Genomic DNA, 17,399 nt, shown 5'->3' with positions numbered 1-17,399 from the left:
ATTATAATTATTATTATCATTGATCCCCGGCAGAAAACTGGGATACATTATAGTTGCTCTCATACTGTTAAGCTATGTGCATAGTGCATTATGTTACAACATTAAGGGCAATACATAAATATAAATATATAAGAACATTTTAAGACAGATATATGCTATATAAGAAATACACGTATATGAGATCTGTACAAATATGTGCATCATACTACAAGTGTGAAAATTTAGAGTAGGTTATTATTAATTATTTTATTTAATATTTTTTATGACTTTACATTTTTTATGTCTTTAATATTCGTGTTTTTGAGATTTTTCCCATCACCACAGCACTTCATCCTGTGAGCTGTAGTTACACCTCCGCAGCAGCAGGGGGAGTAGCGCGCTAATAATCCTCAGTAAAATTTAGAGGCGAAGAAGATTGAACAACATCAACAGTGTAGCACTGGCGCAGGTATTTCTCTGTGTATGAATCGCACACCTTTATCCCAGTTCATGACTTTGAATAGATACGACATATATATTGGATGTATTATTTGTTTTATAATGTTGTTACAACACGAGTTGCACGAGTAAATGTTAGCCGTTAGCTTTAGCGGTGTAGCTAAGCTAGCTAGAAGCATCAGCGCGCTAAAGCCTCATTATTTTGTGCGTGTGTGGGTGGATGCAGCTTCGTTATGTGGCTTTTTATTCCGTTAAAAGATCGATAGCTCACTATGTTTAGCTTTACCACTATCACACTCGCCTCTTGTGTCTCCTGAGCCTCATATTGCTTCATCCCTAATCCGGTTATTTCTTTCTGGCCCAGATATTGAACAGTGTAGCAGTGACAGAGCCGTGAACATGGACACAAGAGCCTTGAGGAATCCTTATCACGACTATGATGGGACCCCTGCGTCCACACAGGGGTTGTTTGACTCCCAGGGAAAGGTAATGCATGAAGAGTGAAAGGTGTGGGTGTGTGCATGTGATTCATGTCCACTAATCCTCCTCATTTAACATTCTCTGTACCTTCAGCTCACATCAGAGTTTGCCCAGCGGCTGAGCAGCAAGGTCAGCGAGCTTTTAGCTGTCATGGAGAATGGGCTGAAGTCTGCTGACCCAAGAGATTGCACCAGTTACACCGGTTGGGCAGGTGACACATCATCACACACCTCTTATAAGTGATATCACATTATCAGATTGCGGGGAATTGCATTCATGTAACTGTGAGTCAATGTAATGTCAAGAAGAAAGGCTGCGCACAACATTAATGCACACTTTGTTTGCCTTATGTATTCAAATAAACACAAGAAGTTTGTGCTCTAGAAAAAACAGGTTTGTGCATGGACATGTTTTGTTAATGCTTCGATTTCCCTTCACAGTTGATCAGGGTCATACATCACATTACAAAACATGATTCACTGAGGCATCTGACACACTTTCATGTCTTGTTAAAGGGCTGCTGACTTAAATAGATATTAAACATTAAATATAAGAGTTCTATCAGAACGGGCTGTAACTAATGATGATAATCTCCCTTGATTAATTGTTTAGACTTTAAAATGTCACAAGAAAAGATAAACCGATATCACAGTTTCCCATAGCCCAAATTGCCTCATTAATATGTCTTCTTTTGTGTGACCAACGGTAAAAAACAAACATTCAGTAATTTTTGCTACAATATTTAGTTTATAATCATAAAAGGCCAATAAATCCAGAAAATATTCACATTTAAGGAGCTGGAACCAGAGGAATTTGGCATTTTTTGATCAGAAATATCTGACAATGATAAATATACAATCAATATACTTTAAACTTCAGTTAAATTAATGACTGATTTATTGTTTCAGCCCTACGCACCTCATGTGTCCGTGCTCTAGGCGCCTGGCGTTTTTGCCGGAGTGCACTGAACTCCTCAAGTTGAAAAAATGTCAACTCAGAGCGGAAAAGCAACCTACGTTACCTCCACTTTTTTTCCCATTGTCCAATCAGATGATTTGAGAGGCGGGCCTTCTGTAGTGTCACGACAACAAGTTTACAGTTGGTAAACAATGGAGGAGAAACTGGTGGTAGCGGATGCTGGATTCCCAGAGCTATATGGCCCAATATCATTGCCAAACTGCCCTTGAGTCATCCTAGAATATGCCTGGAAACGTCCATCATGGAGGAGAAGCTCCTGGACCGACTGGTGGTACTCCCCATCATCCACCCTCTTTATTAGGGTCTCATGTCCCCACACAGATCTCTGTCTCCCTGTGCCCAACAAACAATTTGCTGACAGCCTCTCACCCTCAACCAGAGCTACAGCAAGTACCTTCTGCCTGTCCTTGTGCATCTTGTGTTTGGCAACCTGCAAAATGCTTTCTGTGTGATCGGGGCCTAAATTATTCTATACACTACCAAATATGCAGCCTTACTTCAGTTATGGTTTGACACAGTTTCCAATGCTTACAATGATACCACGTACTATCTCTCTGTCCACAGGCATTGCTCTGCTCTACCTGCACCTCCATAACGTGTACAACGACTCCACCCTCCTTCAGAGAGCTCTGGAATATGTCAGCCGCAGTCTGAAGTGTTTGACCCGACGCCATGACGTCACCTTTCTGTGCGGGGATGCGGGGCCCCTGGCTATAGCCGCTGCAGTGTACCATCGCCTGCAGAGGGTGCACGAGACAGAGGAGTGCATCAACAGGTCAGTGTGGATATGAATTTTTTAGGTATTGATTATATAAAAGTGTTATGGTTCCTGAGGTATGTAATTTAGGGTAATCTATCATAAGTATCTGCAGCTGAAGGACAATAGGTCTTGTTTTCCAGTGTACAGAAATGCACTCACATGCTGCTTAAACTAAATGCTTGCTATTGACTGGGCTGTTAATCAGTGACCACTTTAATTGGATGAAGCAGACCAGTACTAATAGGTGAATATCACGCCTGATCCAGTGTAATTGACCGCCAAAGGTAGGATTGTGATTACATTTATTATACAAAGTGTACAATTAACTGTACACAGCATCCTCTCTCTCATGGTCATGGAAGACCAGTTTCACAATCTCATTTTCAGGCCAGGAAAAGTCCTAGTCAAAATCATTGAAAGTTTTGGAGAAGTCATGCTGTTTTGTTGTGTTTAAATCTTCTGTGGTTAACCTTCCATGTAATGTGACAACGGCTAGTTCATTTTCTGCAGCTCTTGACTTAACGTAGCTCAAATATGCGTTGACATGTGACACTGTTTCATTCACCATCGCATATGTGTTGTCATTTTTAAATCTGATATGTTGCTGCCAAGAAAGACAAATTTAAAAAAAATCTTAATTATGGATGCAGGGCCTTTTTTTATTTAACCTTTATTTACCCAGGCAAGCAATTAAGAACAAATTCTTATTTACAAATGCAGCCTGAACCAAAGAGCAAAGGCTTTCTGGAGGGAGAGGGGGAGTGGATGCTAAAAATAAAAAATAAAGTTATATAAAATACACAATAAACAATTAATAAACAATTAATAAATACAATACAATAAAGGTGAAAAACAGTAAAGTCGTAAAATGTCTGAAATTCAATGTTACAGCTTACCTTTCTTGCATTTTTTTTTTTTTTAGTAAAAAAAAAACGTGGGGAAGACAGAAAGGACGCTCGGCCAATCATTGCATTTGGTCTGAATACAATGATTGGTCGGAATTTTTCTTAGAACTATATTAGAGATATGAGTTTTTATCTCTGGTGGAATTCACTTACGTTTCAGTGTGCCATCAACTTATTAATAGCATTTTAACCTAAACAAAGAAAAGCGTAAAATTTCCAGAAAGGTGTCGCTTTACAAGTCATTAAATACTCTTAAATTTGAATTTGTGAGATCTTAACTGCTACAAACATTTTATCTAATTCCATTTATGCATCTTTTAATTTGTTTAATAAAAACAAGTGAAGCTTTTTTTTTATTTGAAAGTCTGCTTTTCTTTATTTACGAATCTAATAATATAATACTGTCATTTTACTTCATACTTGCACTTACCTACTTGATTTGTCCAAAAATCTTTCCTAAACTTGGTGAAAATGTGTCTTGAAAGGGTTTAAAAAGCATTAAATTTTACTGTCTGACAAATGTAGGCACCCTGGTCATGGAAAGGTTTTGAAATTTTGTCCATAAAAATGTGGGGGGTGTTTCAGGTCACCATGCAGTGTTTTATTTAAGTTAAATAATGGCTAATAGCAGGATCAACTTTAAGAATCTTTAACATGAGAAACATAATGCACAGGATTTTACAAATATAGCTATCTCAAGGTACAAATGTGGGATTTTAATGTTGGCAATTCACATTGATACAGTAAAAATGTTTTGAGTCTGTATGTTGTCAGAGAAATTAAAATGTATCAGTTATTGCCAGGAGCAAATGAATTTCCCTCACAATTTAGTGGGATTTCTTAAATTATAAGGGACACAGGTGACATGTTTTATACTTCCTGTTAATATAATCCAATTCATCTTTCCATGTTTGCATTTTGCATCAAAGATGTGCATCACGTCATCTGTCAGATTGACGATGCTGCTCTCCTTGCATGAGACGAACATTAAATGTTAAAACTACGACTATGAAGAGATAAACAACCTTCAAAGGTGGAAATAATATCACAGCGTTCAGAGACTCATACTTAAACTATGCATGATTAAGGGAAATTATTTCAACCCTGAAGTGTCAAGTTTATTTCTTAATGTCTATATTTATTTATTATTTAAAAACAAACTGATTAAATCGATAATAGGTGAGGCAGGCCACCCGCTGCATTATAATTAGGGGAAACACTGTCACGGATAGTTAGTTGTTAAAATAGTCAGTCATGACAAAAGGTCATCCTGATTGTGTCTCTTGTGCTGATCTCCCAGACTGCTGCAGATGCACCAGCATGTGGTGACAGGTGCGGGCGGGCTTCCTGATGAGATGCTTTACGGGCGGATGGGTTACCTCTATGCCCTCGTCTTCATCAACCAGCAGCTCGGGCAGGACAGGATCCCGCTGCAGTACATCCAGCAGGTGGGTCACATACAGAGCTAAAAAATCACCATGATGTGAGGCGGTACAGGAGGACTTTTTCATCCAGGACAGGCTGAATGATCATCCATGACTTCTTAGACAGTATGTACAAGAACTTTAAACAGGCCAGACAAAGAGGAAATTAAAGCTACATCGATGAAAGGGTTGGGAATAACTGAAGAAAAAGAGGGGAAATGCATTAACTAGATATTAAAAACTACCCTGAGTGTGAAACAAAGTGAAATAATACTATTTGGAGACTTTGGAGTTAGAGACCTGCTCCTCTAACTCCTAGCTTGCTACCCCCCAGCAGTCTTGATTTACCGTTAGGTGCTAATTTGCTCACTCTTGCACATATTGATGTCCAATCGCTCTAATTTGTCTCCATTGATTTCTTTCAATTGTACAGATTAGGTGTGTTTGTGAGGCGGGATGTGTTATTTCCCTCTTCAGATCAGTGAGGCCGTGCTGGTGTCAGGCGACAACCTCAGCAAGAGGTTGAGGTTCCAGAACCACAGCCCTCTGATGTACGAGTGGTACCAGGAGCAGTACGTCGGCGCCGCCCACGGCCTGGCTGGCATCTACTACTTTCTCATGCAGGTAAAGCAAGTCTCAAGCAGCTTATGTCCAGTTTGTGGAGCCTAACCTTTCTTCATATCTCCATTAGAAGTAATACGCTTAATATACATTAAAGAAAATACATGCATGGACTTTATATTTACAAATGAGCCAGCCACAGATTGGCAGGTTATTTTGTTATGTATAAACTTTTATTGTGAAGCACCTAAATGAGCAGCAAAATTCACAACAGCCATAATTGAACATCGTTATCGTGGCCAACCAGTATCAAGTTGAACAATAATCTTGCCACATTGCCCAAGCCCACAGACAACACTTCACAAACGAAAAATATTCGATTTACACAAAAAAGAAAACAAAGAAAAGAAACAAATCCTTACCAGAACCAGTGAATATTTAGCATTTATAATAATTCATAATTCATAATAAAAGCTTTTAAGTAGCAAAAAACGGGGGGCTTTTATTGTGAAGATTCCATACTGTAGGAAGTGAAATCTGCGCACTTTTCTTCAATTAAAACAAGTCCAGTTATACCTCAGTCGGGAGGAGTACAAGCAGACTGAGCCACAGTAAGATGCTGAGATGAACAGCTGCTGACAACAGGCTCTTACTGCACCTCTGCGAACAGTCACCTCCAGGTAAACAACTTCTGTTACCTGCCGTGCTATGTGATGGAAAAACACTGGCAGCAAAATAACGGGGGAACTTCAGCAGTGGATCAACCTGCCGATTTTAAACGTCATTGACTCGAGACAAGTGTGTCATCGGTTAGACACATCTAAAGGCGGGTAGTTGTAATAGAGATGGAAATTCCTGTCAAACAATGTCAAGCCAAGGAAAACGCCCATGTTATTAGAATTACTCCAACTACTGTACACCCAAGTGTTACTTCCACCCTGATGGTCCGATCTCTCCCTCACAGCCAGGATTTGTCGGTACTGAGGAGTACGTCCACAGGCTGGTGAAGCCCAGCGTCGACCACGTCTGCCGTCTCAAGTTCCCCACAGGAAACTACCCCCCCTGCATCGGCGACGATCGGGACCTGCTGGTGCACTGGTGCCACGGGGCGCCGGGGGTGGTCTACATGCTCCTGCAGGCGTACAAGGTAAACACTGAGGGGGCAAATGAATACTGAAGAGTTACTGTGATGGAGTCCAATCATGTAGAGAATGAAAGGGGAGTTCATTTACAGAGTCACAGTGCCATCCTGTGGTGAAGTTTTGTCAGTTCCATTGTAATCTCAGCTGATATGATGCTGCTTGTCATCTTAAGTCATTTGTGAGGATTTTTTGAAGGCGTTCTTTTCTATTTTCTGTCAAAATAATGAAGTATGAAAAAATGATTTTGTTTTCCTGATAACAAATGTTTGTCTGTCAAACTTCTGCACTGACTTTCTCACAAGATGAAGCATATTTATTAGGGAAAAAACTGTCCTTTGTCCCAGGTCTTCGGAGTGTCCCAGTACCTGGAGGACGCCCTGCAGTGCGGAGAGGTGGTGTGGCGTTACGGCTTGCTGAAGAAGGGCTACGGGCTGTGTCACGGTGCGGCGGGGAACGCCTACACCTTCCTGGCTCTCTACCGGCTAACGCAGGACCCCAAGTACCTGTACAGAGCCTGCATTGTGAGAGCACATTAATGAGACTTTACAGTGTAATCAGTACACATCATTCACATAGTGCAGCAGCTATCTGACTACAGATATCAATTAATCTTAATTAGTGTCCAGGTACTTGATGAATGCTTCTGCAGTTTGACAGTGAGGGATTATGATTGAGAGTTGTTTTCTCAATTGGTTTATGAAGAAATTAAGATTATTTTAATGCTTTTTTATCCATTAATGTTCTTCTGTTTTATGCAAAAACAAATGGAGAATACAGAGAGGGTTTCTGCAGGTCCTTAAAAAACCTCTATTCTGTATTGCAGCGTTGTCATGCATGTCATCCACCCCATTAACATTGTCGGTTATTGTTGGTAAACACGCTCACCAGTGAAAGCGAACGCCAGATTCACTCTTGTTTGGCATTCCGCCTTGCTATATTTGCGTGTTTTTTTGGCACTGTGTCTCTTGGATTCTTGCTGTGTACAGTCTGGCACATAGTCATTAACTTTTTGTAAAGCCCCAGCCTCACCTGAGCATGCACCCATTAACATCCTGAGCATAGAAAACCAGTAAACCAGTACAAACCCTGCAGGAAATAACAGCATTTTTATCCCAAATGAAAATACATTTTTAAAAATACACTTAAATTAAACAAACAAATTCCCCCTATTGGTCTAAGGATTTGAATGTTTCTTTACCTGTCTGTCCAATAATAATATAAAAGTTGATATGTACCATCCTATGGAAACACAGTGCCCTCACTTGCGCAAAAATATAATCAATATTTTCTCTGAATTAATGAGATCATTATCTCAGAATTCATGACATCTGTACTTGTTTTTCTGAATTTTTCTGAATTTTTGTCTCATTAATTCAGAAAATAGGAACAGAATTTTTCCCCTCTAATGAATGCATTACCCTTCTGTAGCATCCCTCGAAGTATGATGCCATAACAAATAGAGGGAGGTAATTTTCTGTCTCTTTTTGAGGCTTCATATTGTGTCTTTCCTTGGCGTCCTCTGACTTTGATGCAAGATGTAAAAGTCACATTAAACTTAGCTCAAAGGACAACCAATCATAGCACAGTTGGCCCCTCGCCAGCCTTACAATCGAAAATTATTCCAGAGACGGGGCATGTGAGAGGCAGGGCCTTTTATGTTTATTGACAATAGGTTGGTAGCTGTCGGTGCGAGTCGGCGTCAAAGCGGGCCGAGCGGGCCTGGCAGCGAGCTCTATTTGGATGCACTCCAGGTGGCACGAGTCCCACGTGTACCATCATTAATATGAATCTATTCATAGAGGATGGAAATAGACTCTTCAGATGTCTCGCCTAAGCTCTGCTACATGCTCCCAGCGCAACACAGTGACATTGTGGTCATAATGTGATACCTCAACAGATGCTAGGATTTCACTAAGAGGAGCACAATTTTTAGCAGTTGTTGACATTGCTCTCTATTCTCCTGAGACGCTGCGATTACAGTCAACTGTTGTTATAGAAGGGGAATGTTATTATGACACTGTCTCTCTCTGTCTCTGCAGTTTGCCGACTGGTGCATGAACTATGGCAAACATGGATGCCGAACACCAGACACTCCCTTCTCACTTTTTGAAGGTAATCTGTGATGACATGTCCCACTTGCCATACATATCCTGTTGTTAGAATACTTGGTTTGTTTCAACTTTTTAATCACCAAATAGAACTGATTAAATCTAATTAAACCGATCATTTTAAATTATATTATGTAAACACACCATCTCACTTCCTGTTCACAGGCATGGCCGGCACCATCTACTTCCTGGCCGACCTCCTACAGCCGATGAAATCGAGGTTCCCAGCCTTTGAGGTGTAGAAGTGAGTCCTCCCCACTCACACTGTGGGAGAAAAGAACAAGGAGAAGACCCACACTTCTGCTGTCCATCACTCACACACACACACACACACACACACATGCATGGAAATACAACACATTCAAAGCAACACGTCATGCCACGTTTTTCCTGCTCTTCTCTTCTCTCCTGGGATTTTCCATGATATTAACAGGATAAATCTCAGCTACATAATTGTCGTAAAGATGTGTCAAAGGGGAGAGCTTGAGTCGCTTTTTGTTTTTTTCTGTATAAATGAAATTCTTGCTTGGCTGTTGCTCAGATTGTGACGTCTTTAAAGGTTTCAGCAAAAGGATAGAAACCAATTTTCTGGCTGTCAAAACATAAATTAAAACATGGTGAAACTAAACAGTGTTAACTTTACTAAATATTTCTATTATTCTGTAAGCTTGATATGTTAACAAAAATAGGGACATGGATGCTTTTAGTTTGCACAGCTTTTCTGTTTTCTTTCTCAGAGTTAGCAGCAAAGCTAGGAACAATGCACTAAATATAATTCAGTACAAGCTGTGCCATGTGTGAAGAGATTAACCCTGCAGTGTAAACTGTTGCCTGTCCTTTGCACTGTCTGAGCAATAAACCATGTGTCTTTTTACAGCTGTCGCTTTGTGGTGAATTCCCTTAGCTCCCACTCATCTTTGTGAGTATGCAGCAGCACAGAAAGGCCACAAGAGGGCAGCAGAGAGGCTGGAACATGTGAATTAATGAGACGATTGACCTCCACTTGGCAAATGTAGTGCATTCACCTTGGTCACTTTATGAATTTGACTGTCAAATTTAATGCTAATGAAGTCAGTGGATATATGGATACTGCTTACAAGATGGTGGAAAAAGTGTCCACTATTTGATCTGCTTTACCCTAATTATGTAAGGAATCGTCTTTTAAGCCCTGAGATAACACAGGCATGCAGGAGACATAGACTTTTGACATCTCTCTCATTGTAAACTGTCAGTTTTAAGCCTCTAAAAGAAGCCTCCTGTCACAGTGGCAAGTGTCTAAAATCCACTTGGCTCAACTGGCCTGCTCTCTATTCCAAATAAGGCTCACGTAACACTCGTGAAAACCAAGCGACGACACAATACCCCCACTCTTTTTTAAGCCCCCTGCCCGTGCTTCTTCATGACCTGACGTCAGCTGGGGTTTTGGAGGGCTAAAGGGTGGTTACTGTACCAGTCTTGGGGAGCAGGAGTGTACATTTTCTCCAGCCCCACTTCCACAGAGCCAGCCCAGTGTAGGAGAAACCGAATACCTCCAGCAGGAATGGGAGTAAAAATAGAGCTCATCTGTCCAGGGGAGTGGTGTCTTTCACTCAGTCTCACAAATGGCCTCTAACTCTTTTCCTTCAGTTCTGTAGCTGCAGGACATAACTGTTGTGGTCCGTGCAGTCTGGCAGCACACACACACACACACACACACACACTGTTAGTGAGTTATCTAATCCTGTGCACGCTGCCTTTGTGTATATATACACTTGTTCTTCCTCTCAGCTCTGTCTTGTGGAGAATTTGTGCAGGAAAATAAAGTTTTAAACCAAAACCACATGCTTACAATTTGACACTTTTGATTTAGCAGCCAAAGACTAATCCACTCTACACTGCACAAAGTCAAGTACAGTCCTTGGGCAAAAATGTGTGGCAAGTCAGAAGTGATGTAAATAATAAACGTATCGTAAGCGTATCTTCTTTTTTTAATGAGCTTTTTAATAAAAATGAGTCTAAAACATACTAAATATGCAGTGGCCATCAGAGGCTTGTGTGGGAACTGCAGAGCTAGATATTTTGGGTGCAGATTTAACCTTTAATGCAGGAAAATGAAGCTATGCACACATTAAAAGACTGTTTTATGATAAGTGTTTGGACAGTCAGACAAAGTGAAAGCCCCACACTCATGACAACAAAATCAAATACAAATGCAAAACAGCATATTTTTCCATTAATAAACACTGGAGCAGTGCTGGACCTTGCATATTCGACACCCTCGGGCTATTTTCACCCCTATACACACACCCCCTATACGCTCCTTAGTTTATATTTTCTGTGCAGAGCAGCAAGGACAGAGTTTCATCCTTACTGTTCATTTTGAACAGACATCAATTTGTTAACTTGTAAAAGGTATATTTTTTGTTTTTGGTGTGTTTGGTCTTAAATTTTATATAAAGTGGTGTTAAAAAGGTCTTGAAAAGTCTTGAATTGAGCTTGTTTATACCTTTTGACTCTACAACAGAGGCAGGTTGGACCTTAACTTAGGATTGTTTAATTAAACTTCTGTTTCCATATTCAAAAATTAATTTGAAATCAAAAATTAAACAGAGTAATAAACACTACAGGTTCAACAATATGGAAGCAAATAAAAGACAAATATTTGAATTTGATAATGACTGAAAACTTAGTATTGAAATTTAAACTCCACTGAATTCATAGCATTGAAATATTTAACTTTGAAAGATCATGTATGAGTTCACCCCGCAATTTCAAACGCTGAATTTGAATGTGTTTTCATTTTTCTCAGTTATATTTCCCTCAGTGTTCACAAATTCAGATTCAAAAATTCAAGTTTCAGAATTTAAAAATAAATAAATTGGATAAATTGACTAATCGAATTTGAGCAAACTGAATCTATTTTTTTTGAAATTCTGAAAAGTGAATTTTTGAAAATGTAATTCAGCTTTTAAAATTGCAAATGAAGACTTTTCATTCATTTTTCTCAATTGTATTTTCCTCAATATTCACAAATCCAGAAATTGAAGTTTAAGAATTTAAAAAAGAAGAATTATTTTTATTTCATTTTTATTTTTTCTTGAATTTTTGGATTCGAATTTGACTGATCAAGTTTGACTGATATATCTAAATTTGACCAATTGGATTTTAACAACCTAAATGTATTTTTTTAATTCTAAAAAAAAAAAAAAAAGTATTCAGTTATTGTTAAAATTAAAATACTTCTGTCTCGTATTTGCTTCCATACAGACAATCATAGACAAAGCTTTGAGACATAAAAGAATTAAAAGATCAAGCTAAATGCTGAAACATAGCACAACAGCGGCACAAGACAACATTCACCAAGGTAGTGAGCACAGATACGAGTCTGTAGTGGTTAATGGTGCAGAAATGTATTTATTTGTTTAACAGCAAATGTTACAATTAAGTTTTGTGCATCTGCTGCGTTGATAATAATGGACTCCTTTTGATACAGTCATTAGCACCATGGAGAGCTCTGTGAAGCCGCTCTGCGCTCGGGTCATTTCACCTGCATAGATTATATAATCAAGTCTTTACTTCTGGGTAACTTAACCTATTATTATCACTTTATAACCTCGATTTCACTCTAATGCATTATAGCACTTGATTTAACTACTAAAAACATGAACTTTGGGATGTCTCCATTAGCTATGTTGTAGATAATCTGGTGCATTGATTTATAAACCTTATACTGTAGTATTATGAATGTATATTAAGGTCTTAAATAAACTGCCATTAAAAGTTGACTTTTGCAACGCCTGTCAGAATGGAATCAACTTTTCAGATGGTTTTTGCCCTGCTGCTATTTCACCATAAGAGGAGGAGCACGCTGACAGTTTAAAAATATCACCTTGTAAATGAGCTCTCTGGGCTTGGAGCCCCTCTGCAGTGGGCCACTAGGTAGCTGACTTCTCTGTATTTTCACTGTCATGGTTCAACTGCATCCAAAAACCTCCCTCCAAAGTTTAGATGTCAAGCTAATGAAAGTTAATGGTGTTTTGTCTTTATAGAAATAAAACAGTTTCAAGTCTTGAGACACAAGACATGGAGTCTTGACACAGTTCTTTGGCCTTCTAAAAATACCCCTGTCCCCTTCTAAAGGCCTACTCCCACTGCGCGGGACGCACAGCTCTCCTTTCCGTTTGCCCTAAGAAAGTTAAAGATGTTCCAACGTGTCATCTGATCCGCCCCATTAGCATATGTGACGTCACATGCCGGGGTTAAATAAGAGGCGGCTTTGACCATGGCTCAGGACCACTCTGTCTTGGGACTTCAGCTTCTCTTCTCCTTTCTTTCCGCTCCTCCAGCTCCTTCTCTCCAAAATGGTGTGTACATAATTGTGTTTTGGACCCTTTGGGTGGGGCGGTGCCAATGAAGTTACTTTTTTTTCTGCCAGGGGCAATTCTTTGTGGTATGGGTTTGGATACCATCTCTGCAGAATAAGCTCAAAGTTGGGACTTAATTGGCATCATTGAAATCGTGATAGGAAGGAGAAATCAAGACTTTTGCTCTGAAAAGCTTGTCTTTAAAAATTGTGATAAAAGTTCAAGGTTGAGAATGCCTTGGGACCACCGCTTTAAAATACACCCACAGTCTACAGCAATACATTCTCTGCTTGAGCATTGTTAGGAAGTCTTACATAAACTGGACTTTGTGCATCTTCTCCACTCATTCATTTCTCTGCGTTCTCTGTGTTTGTGTATTTGTAAATGTGCCATTGTCTTCTTTGTACATGTGCGTTTTTGTGTGTTTCCACGTGACAGACCGAGTTCTCAGCGGACCAGATTGAGGGTAAGTGGAGAAACGGCAAAGTTCGTCCTTGTGAGAAATAGGTTGTGAGAATCTTTACGTCTCACAGTCATTCGTGGTGACATAATGCCCCAAACCTTTCCTAGCGAGGAATTTTAATTGTCACACTTAACGAACTCGGGGTAGTTGTTTGGTCAGTGAAACCTCTAGTCCAAATTAACTCCTAAAAGGTGGAAGAAGAGATGAGGAGAGTTCCGTACTGAAGCCCGCCAAAGGACATGCCATTTCATGGACTTGTCCAGTTGTCGAGGAGAATTCGAGATATGTCTATTCTAAGCCGACCTAGCCTTGTCTTGTGGCTCGCACGCAGCAGAGGCGTTAATCCCGAGGTCAGGGTTTAAGATGCAGCCTCAGCGGCGTCCTATTACATGCGGAATCCAGACTCTGATCCCCGAGCACCATCCCCAACCCTTTTGTTCAATGCTGAAAGATGTGCCCTCTATAAACATTACCCTGTGTTTGATGAAAGGTATTTGTTGTGCCTCTGCCGATGGGTAATAGGTCTACATAATGGCTTCGGTATAGATAGTCGTGTATCTTAGAGTTGGAGGCAAAAGTACTTCCTGTCAAGCTAATTGGTTTGAATGGACTTTCAATTTGCTTTGCACCCAAAAAAAAAGTGCTGCTCCTGCACATCCTGGTACATTTATACTACAGTGAAACACATGCAAGCCATGCATGACGAGGTGTTGGTTACAACACAGTCAGCATTCTTATGTTTAACTTGAGCAGGGCCGTGCTGCCATGCCTCTATATGGCCAGGGTTCCTCTCTCGGGGTGTATCAGTTTGCTCCCGATGTTGACCTAAATGCCTCTCAAATGCAAGCGGAGGCAGGAATGGAGAGGGGGTCAAAAGGGGCAGGGGTGGAGGTGGGGTGGGAGGTACAGCTGTTCCTTCTGCTGCTGTTCAGACCATTAATCTGTCAAAAAGGTCACTTTGAGTTGGCTTCCTGGTAGGATTCATAGGAATAGCTAACCTTTGTTCGGTACCTCTCTGCTTGGATACAGCTGTCCCTTCCAATTATCCGGGAACAATGACTGAAGTATGCGGCTTCTACTGTCTTTGATCCTCAGAAACAGTGTGGCACCACATGGCTACCATAGCTGACTAAAACCCTGAAGGATAGAAAACCCAAAGGCATTTGCACAAAAAGAGAACATTACAGACGTACCAGACAAATCCGATGTAACTTTCTGGGGGCAATATAAATTGTCCAATAGCCTTGACATATTTTTTACCATTTGCCATTTAGTTCTTTCTTCTGATGCCATCGAGACATAGCTTTCCAGTGTGTGTAGCCACTTAACTGTTGTGAGCACTATAGCAGAGGGCATCATGTATTTTTGGTTCTTTTACTGACTTGTGTCTTTGTAACTCAAAGTTCTCGCTTACTCTCCCTGGCCAGATTTCAAGGAGGCTTTTGGCCTCTTTGACAGAGTCGGTGACAGCCAGGTGGCCTTCAACCAGGTGGCTGATATCATGCGCGCTCTGGGCCAGAACCCCACCAACAAGGATGTTAACAAGATCCTGGGCAACCCCACCGCAGAAGGTGAGACCCCATTGCATGCTTGCAAAATGTAGATATATGGAAGCAAATAGGTGACAGAAGTATTTGCATTCTAACAACAAACAATGAAATTTAAACACCACTGAATGAATAGCTTGAAATGCTTTACTATGGAAAAAAAAGAATGTATCTGAATTTATTTGTTTCAAATTCACCTCTTTGAAATTGAAAATTAAAATTTCTTGATTTGCAATTTTAATTTTTCTCAATTATAGTTTTCTCAGTGTTCACAAATTTATATAAAAAAATCAAGTTTCAGAATTTGAAAAAAAAAAAAAAAAATTCCAGTTGAAATTTTTGGGTCTTTATTTGACCAATCTAATTTGAGTCCGTGACTCCATTTTTTTTTTTTTTTAATTCTGAAACATTAATTCTTGGAGCTGAATTTTGTGAACATTGAAAATCAAAATTCAATTCAATAATTTCTCTCAATTATGTTTTTCTCAGTGTTCACAAATTCAGATCCCCAAATTCAAGTTTCAGAATTTACAAAAAAAAAAAAAGATTATTTAACTTGAATTTTCAGATGTTAATTTGACCGATCAAGTTTGACTAATGCTATATCTTAGATTTTTATATCTAAATATGACCAATTGCATTTTAGCAACCTAAATGTAATTTTTAAAATTCTGATGGTTTATTTTTTTATCTGAATTTGTAAGAATAAAATTTAAACAATTCAAATTAAGCTTTCAAAAGTGAAAATCATGAAATTTCATGATACAAAGTCCCTCAAAAAAATACTAAAATTCTATTAATTCAGTGCTGTTTGAATTTCACTATTTACCATTCAGTGATTGTCAAAAATAAAAATACTTTTGTCTCTAGTTTGCCTCCATATATACATTCATAGACAAAAATTAAAGACATCAAAGAATTATGAGATAAAGCCAAATGCTAAAACATAGCGTAGCAGTAGCACAAGATAACGTTCGTAAAGTTAGTGAGCACAGAGGAGGGGTCTGTGGTTGTTTATGGTGCCCTCCGTGTGACATTTCCAACAGACATGGCCAACAAGAGGCTCAACTTCGACGCTTTCCTTCCCATGCTGAAGCAGGTCGACGCCCTCCCCAAGGGTACCTATGACGACTACGTTGAGGGTCTGCGCGTCTTCGACAAGGAGGGCAACGGCACAGTCATGGGCGCTGAGCTGCGCATCGTGCTGTCCACCCTGGGTGAGTTCCCCAAATATAGAAGTGCACAAATATAGTCTGCTTAGCACGCACAGTGTGTGTGTGTGTGTGTGTGTGTGTGTGAGCGTGTGTGTGAAACAGAGAGTCTGACATGGATCCTTGTACATCTCCAGGAGAGAAGATGAATGAGACAGAGATTGATGCTCTTATGGCCGGCCAGGAGGACGAGAACGGCAGTGTGCACTATGAGGGTAAGCTGATACTTCCTGGCATGCCTTTTCTTTTTCTTTTTTAATAAATATGTAACGCCTAAGATTTACTCATATGGCTTTGTCTTTCTCCAGCTTTCGTCAAGCACATCATGTCTGTGTAAGAGGCCAGCAGTTGGAGTGCTGAGGAAACTGTAGCTCCCCTACAGACAGCCCATCAGTGTTCAGGACATCTTCACTGTATCAAAGACCAACCAAGGAAAGACAAGGACTATGTACAAGGGATGTTGAAGCAAACCCATCTTGTTGTTTTTTTGTTTTTCTTTCCATTTCGTCACCAACCCTCCTCTCTCGGGACATCACCACCACCTCTCCGCTGAAGACCTCCCATCACTTGGCCTCTACTCCAACCGGGGCGTGTCTCCACTCGCCACATGGGGTGAGGAACGGGGGAGAAGGGATGACCGCTCATCAAGTGAGGGTAGATCCCTACCTTCCCACCGCCACCTCATTCAGTCACGCCATCACTGGCCCAGCAATGCCAAAGGTGCTGGAAAATGTTTGTGGATAGACCGCCAAAAGTCTTCCCAGAAAAGTTTTATTTATTGTCACTCTGTTCATTTCAGAATAAACTTTTCCAACGTACATCCCATCTGGGTTGGTTCTTGATCTTTTATTGACCACATACAGCTGTAGGGATGCTTTGGTGCAGAGCAAACAGTTGTTCTGCTGAGTGTGTACACATAGTGTGTGTACATACACAAGTGTGTACTTAATATCCCACTGTACAAAGTCAATAGACACAAATACAGGTTGTTTCTGTGACTTGCAAACAACATGGATGGATGGATGGATAGATAATATAA

The 17,399-nt window shown here is 40.1% G+C and overlaps 2 protein-coding genes across 2 annotated transcripts; both read left to right on the top strand.

Moving 5' to 3' along the window:
- Positions 1-339: 339 nt before the first annotated feature.
- lancl1 (LanC antibiotic synthetase component C-like 1 (bacterial)) lies at positions 340-9,672 on the top strand. The gene is made up of 10 exons (XM_033623033.2): positions 340-448; positions 803-924; positions 1,012-1,129; positions 2,461-2,671; positions 4,862-5,009; positions 5,463-5,609; positions 6,511-6,693; positions 7,033-7,209; positions 8,728-8,800; positions 8,962-9,672. Exons 2-10 carry the CDS (start codon positions 838-840, stop codon positions 9,036-9,038), a joined length of 1,221 nt encoding a protein of 406 aa, XP_033478924.1. The 5' UTR covers positions 340-448; positions 803-837; the 3' UTR covers positions 9,039-9,672.
- Positions 9,673-13,001: 3,329 nt separating this feature from the next.
- On the top strand, positions 13,002-17,185 carry mylz3 (myosin, light polypeptide 3, skeletal muscle). Its single transcript, XM_033623034.2, has 6 exons — positions 13,002-13,139; positions 13,578-13,605; positions 15,030-15,173; positions 16,196-16,366; positions 16,498-16,575; positions 16,669-17,185. The coding sequence occupies exons 1-6, from the start codon at positions 13,137-13,139 to the stop codon at positions 16,695-16,697; spliced, it is 453 nt and encodes a 150-aa protein (XP_033478925.1). The 5' UTR covers positions 13,002-13,136; the 3' UTR covers positions 16,698-17,185.
- Positions 17,186-17,399: the final 214 nt, after the last annotated feature.

Source organism: Epinephelus lanceolatus, chromosome 24, assembly GCF_041903045.1.
Source record: "Epinephelus lanceolatus isolate andai-2023 chromosome 24, ASM4190304v1, whole genome shotgun sequence".
Taxonomy (NCBI): Eukaryota; Metazoa; Chordata; class Actinopteri; order Perciformes; family Serranidae; genus Epinephelus; species Epinephelus lanceolatus.
Note: the sequence above shows the minus strand (reverse complement) of the source record. Positions and strands in the feature narration are given on the sequence as shown.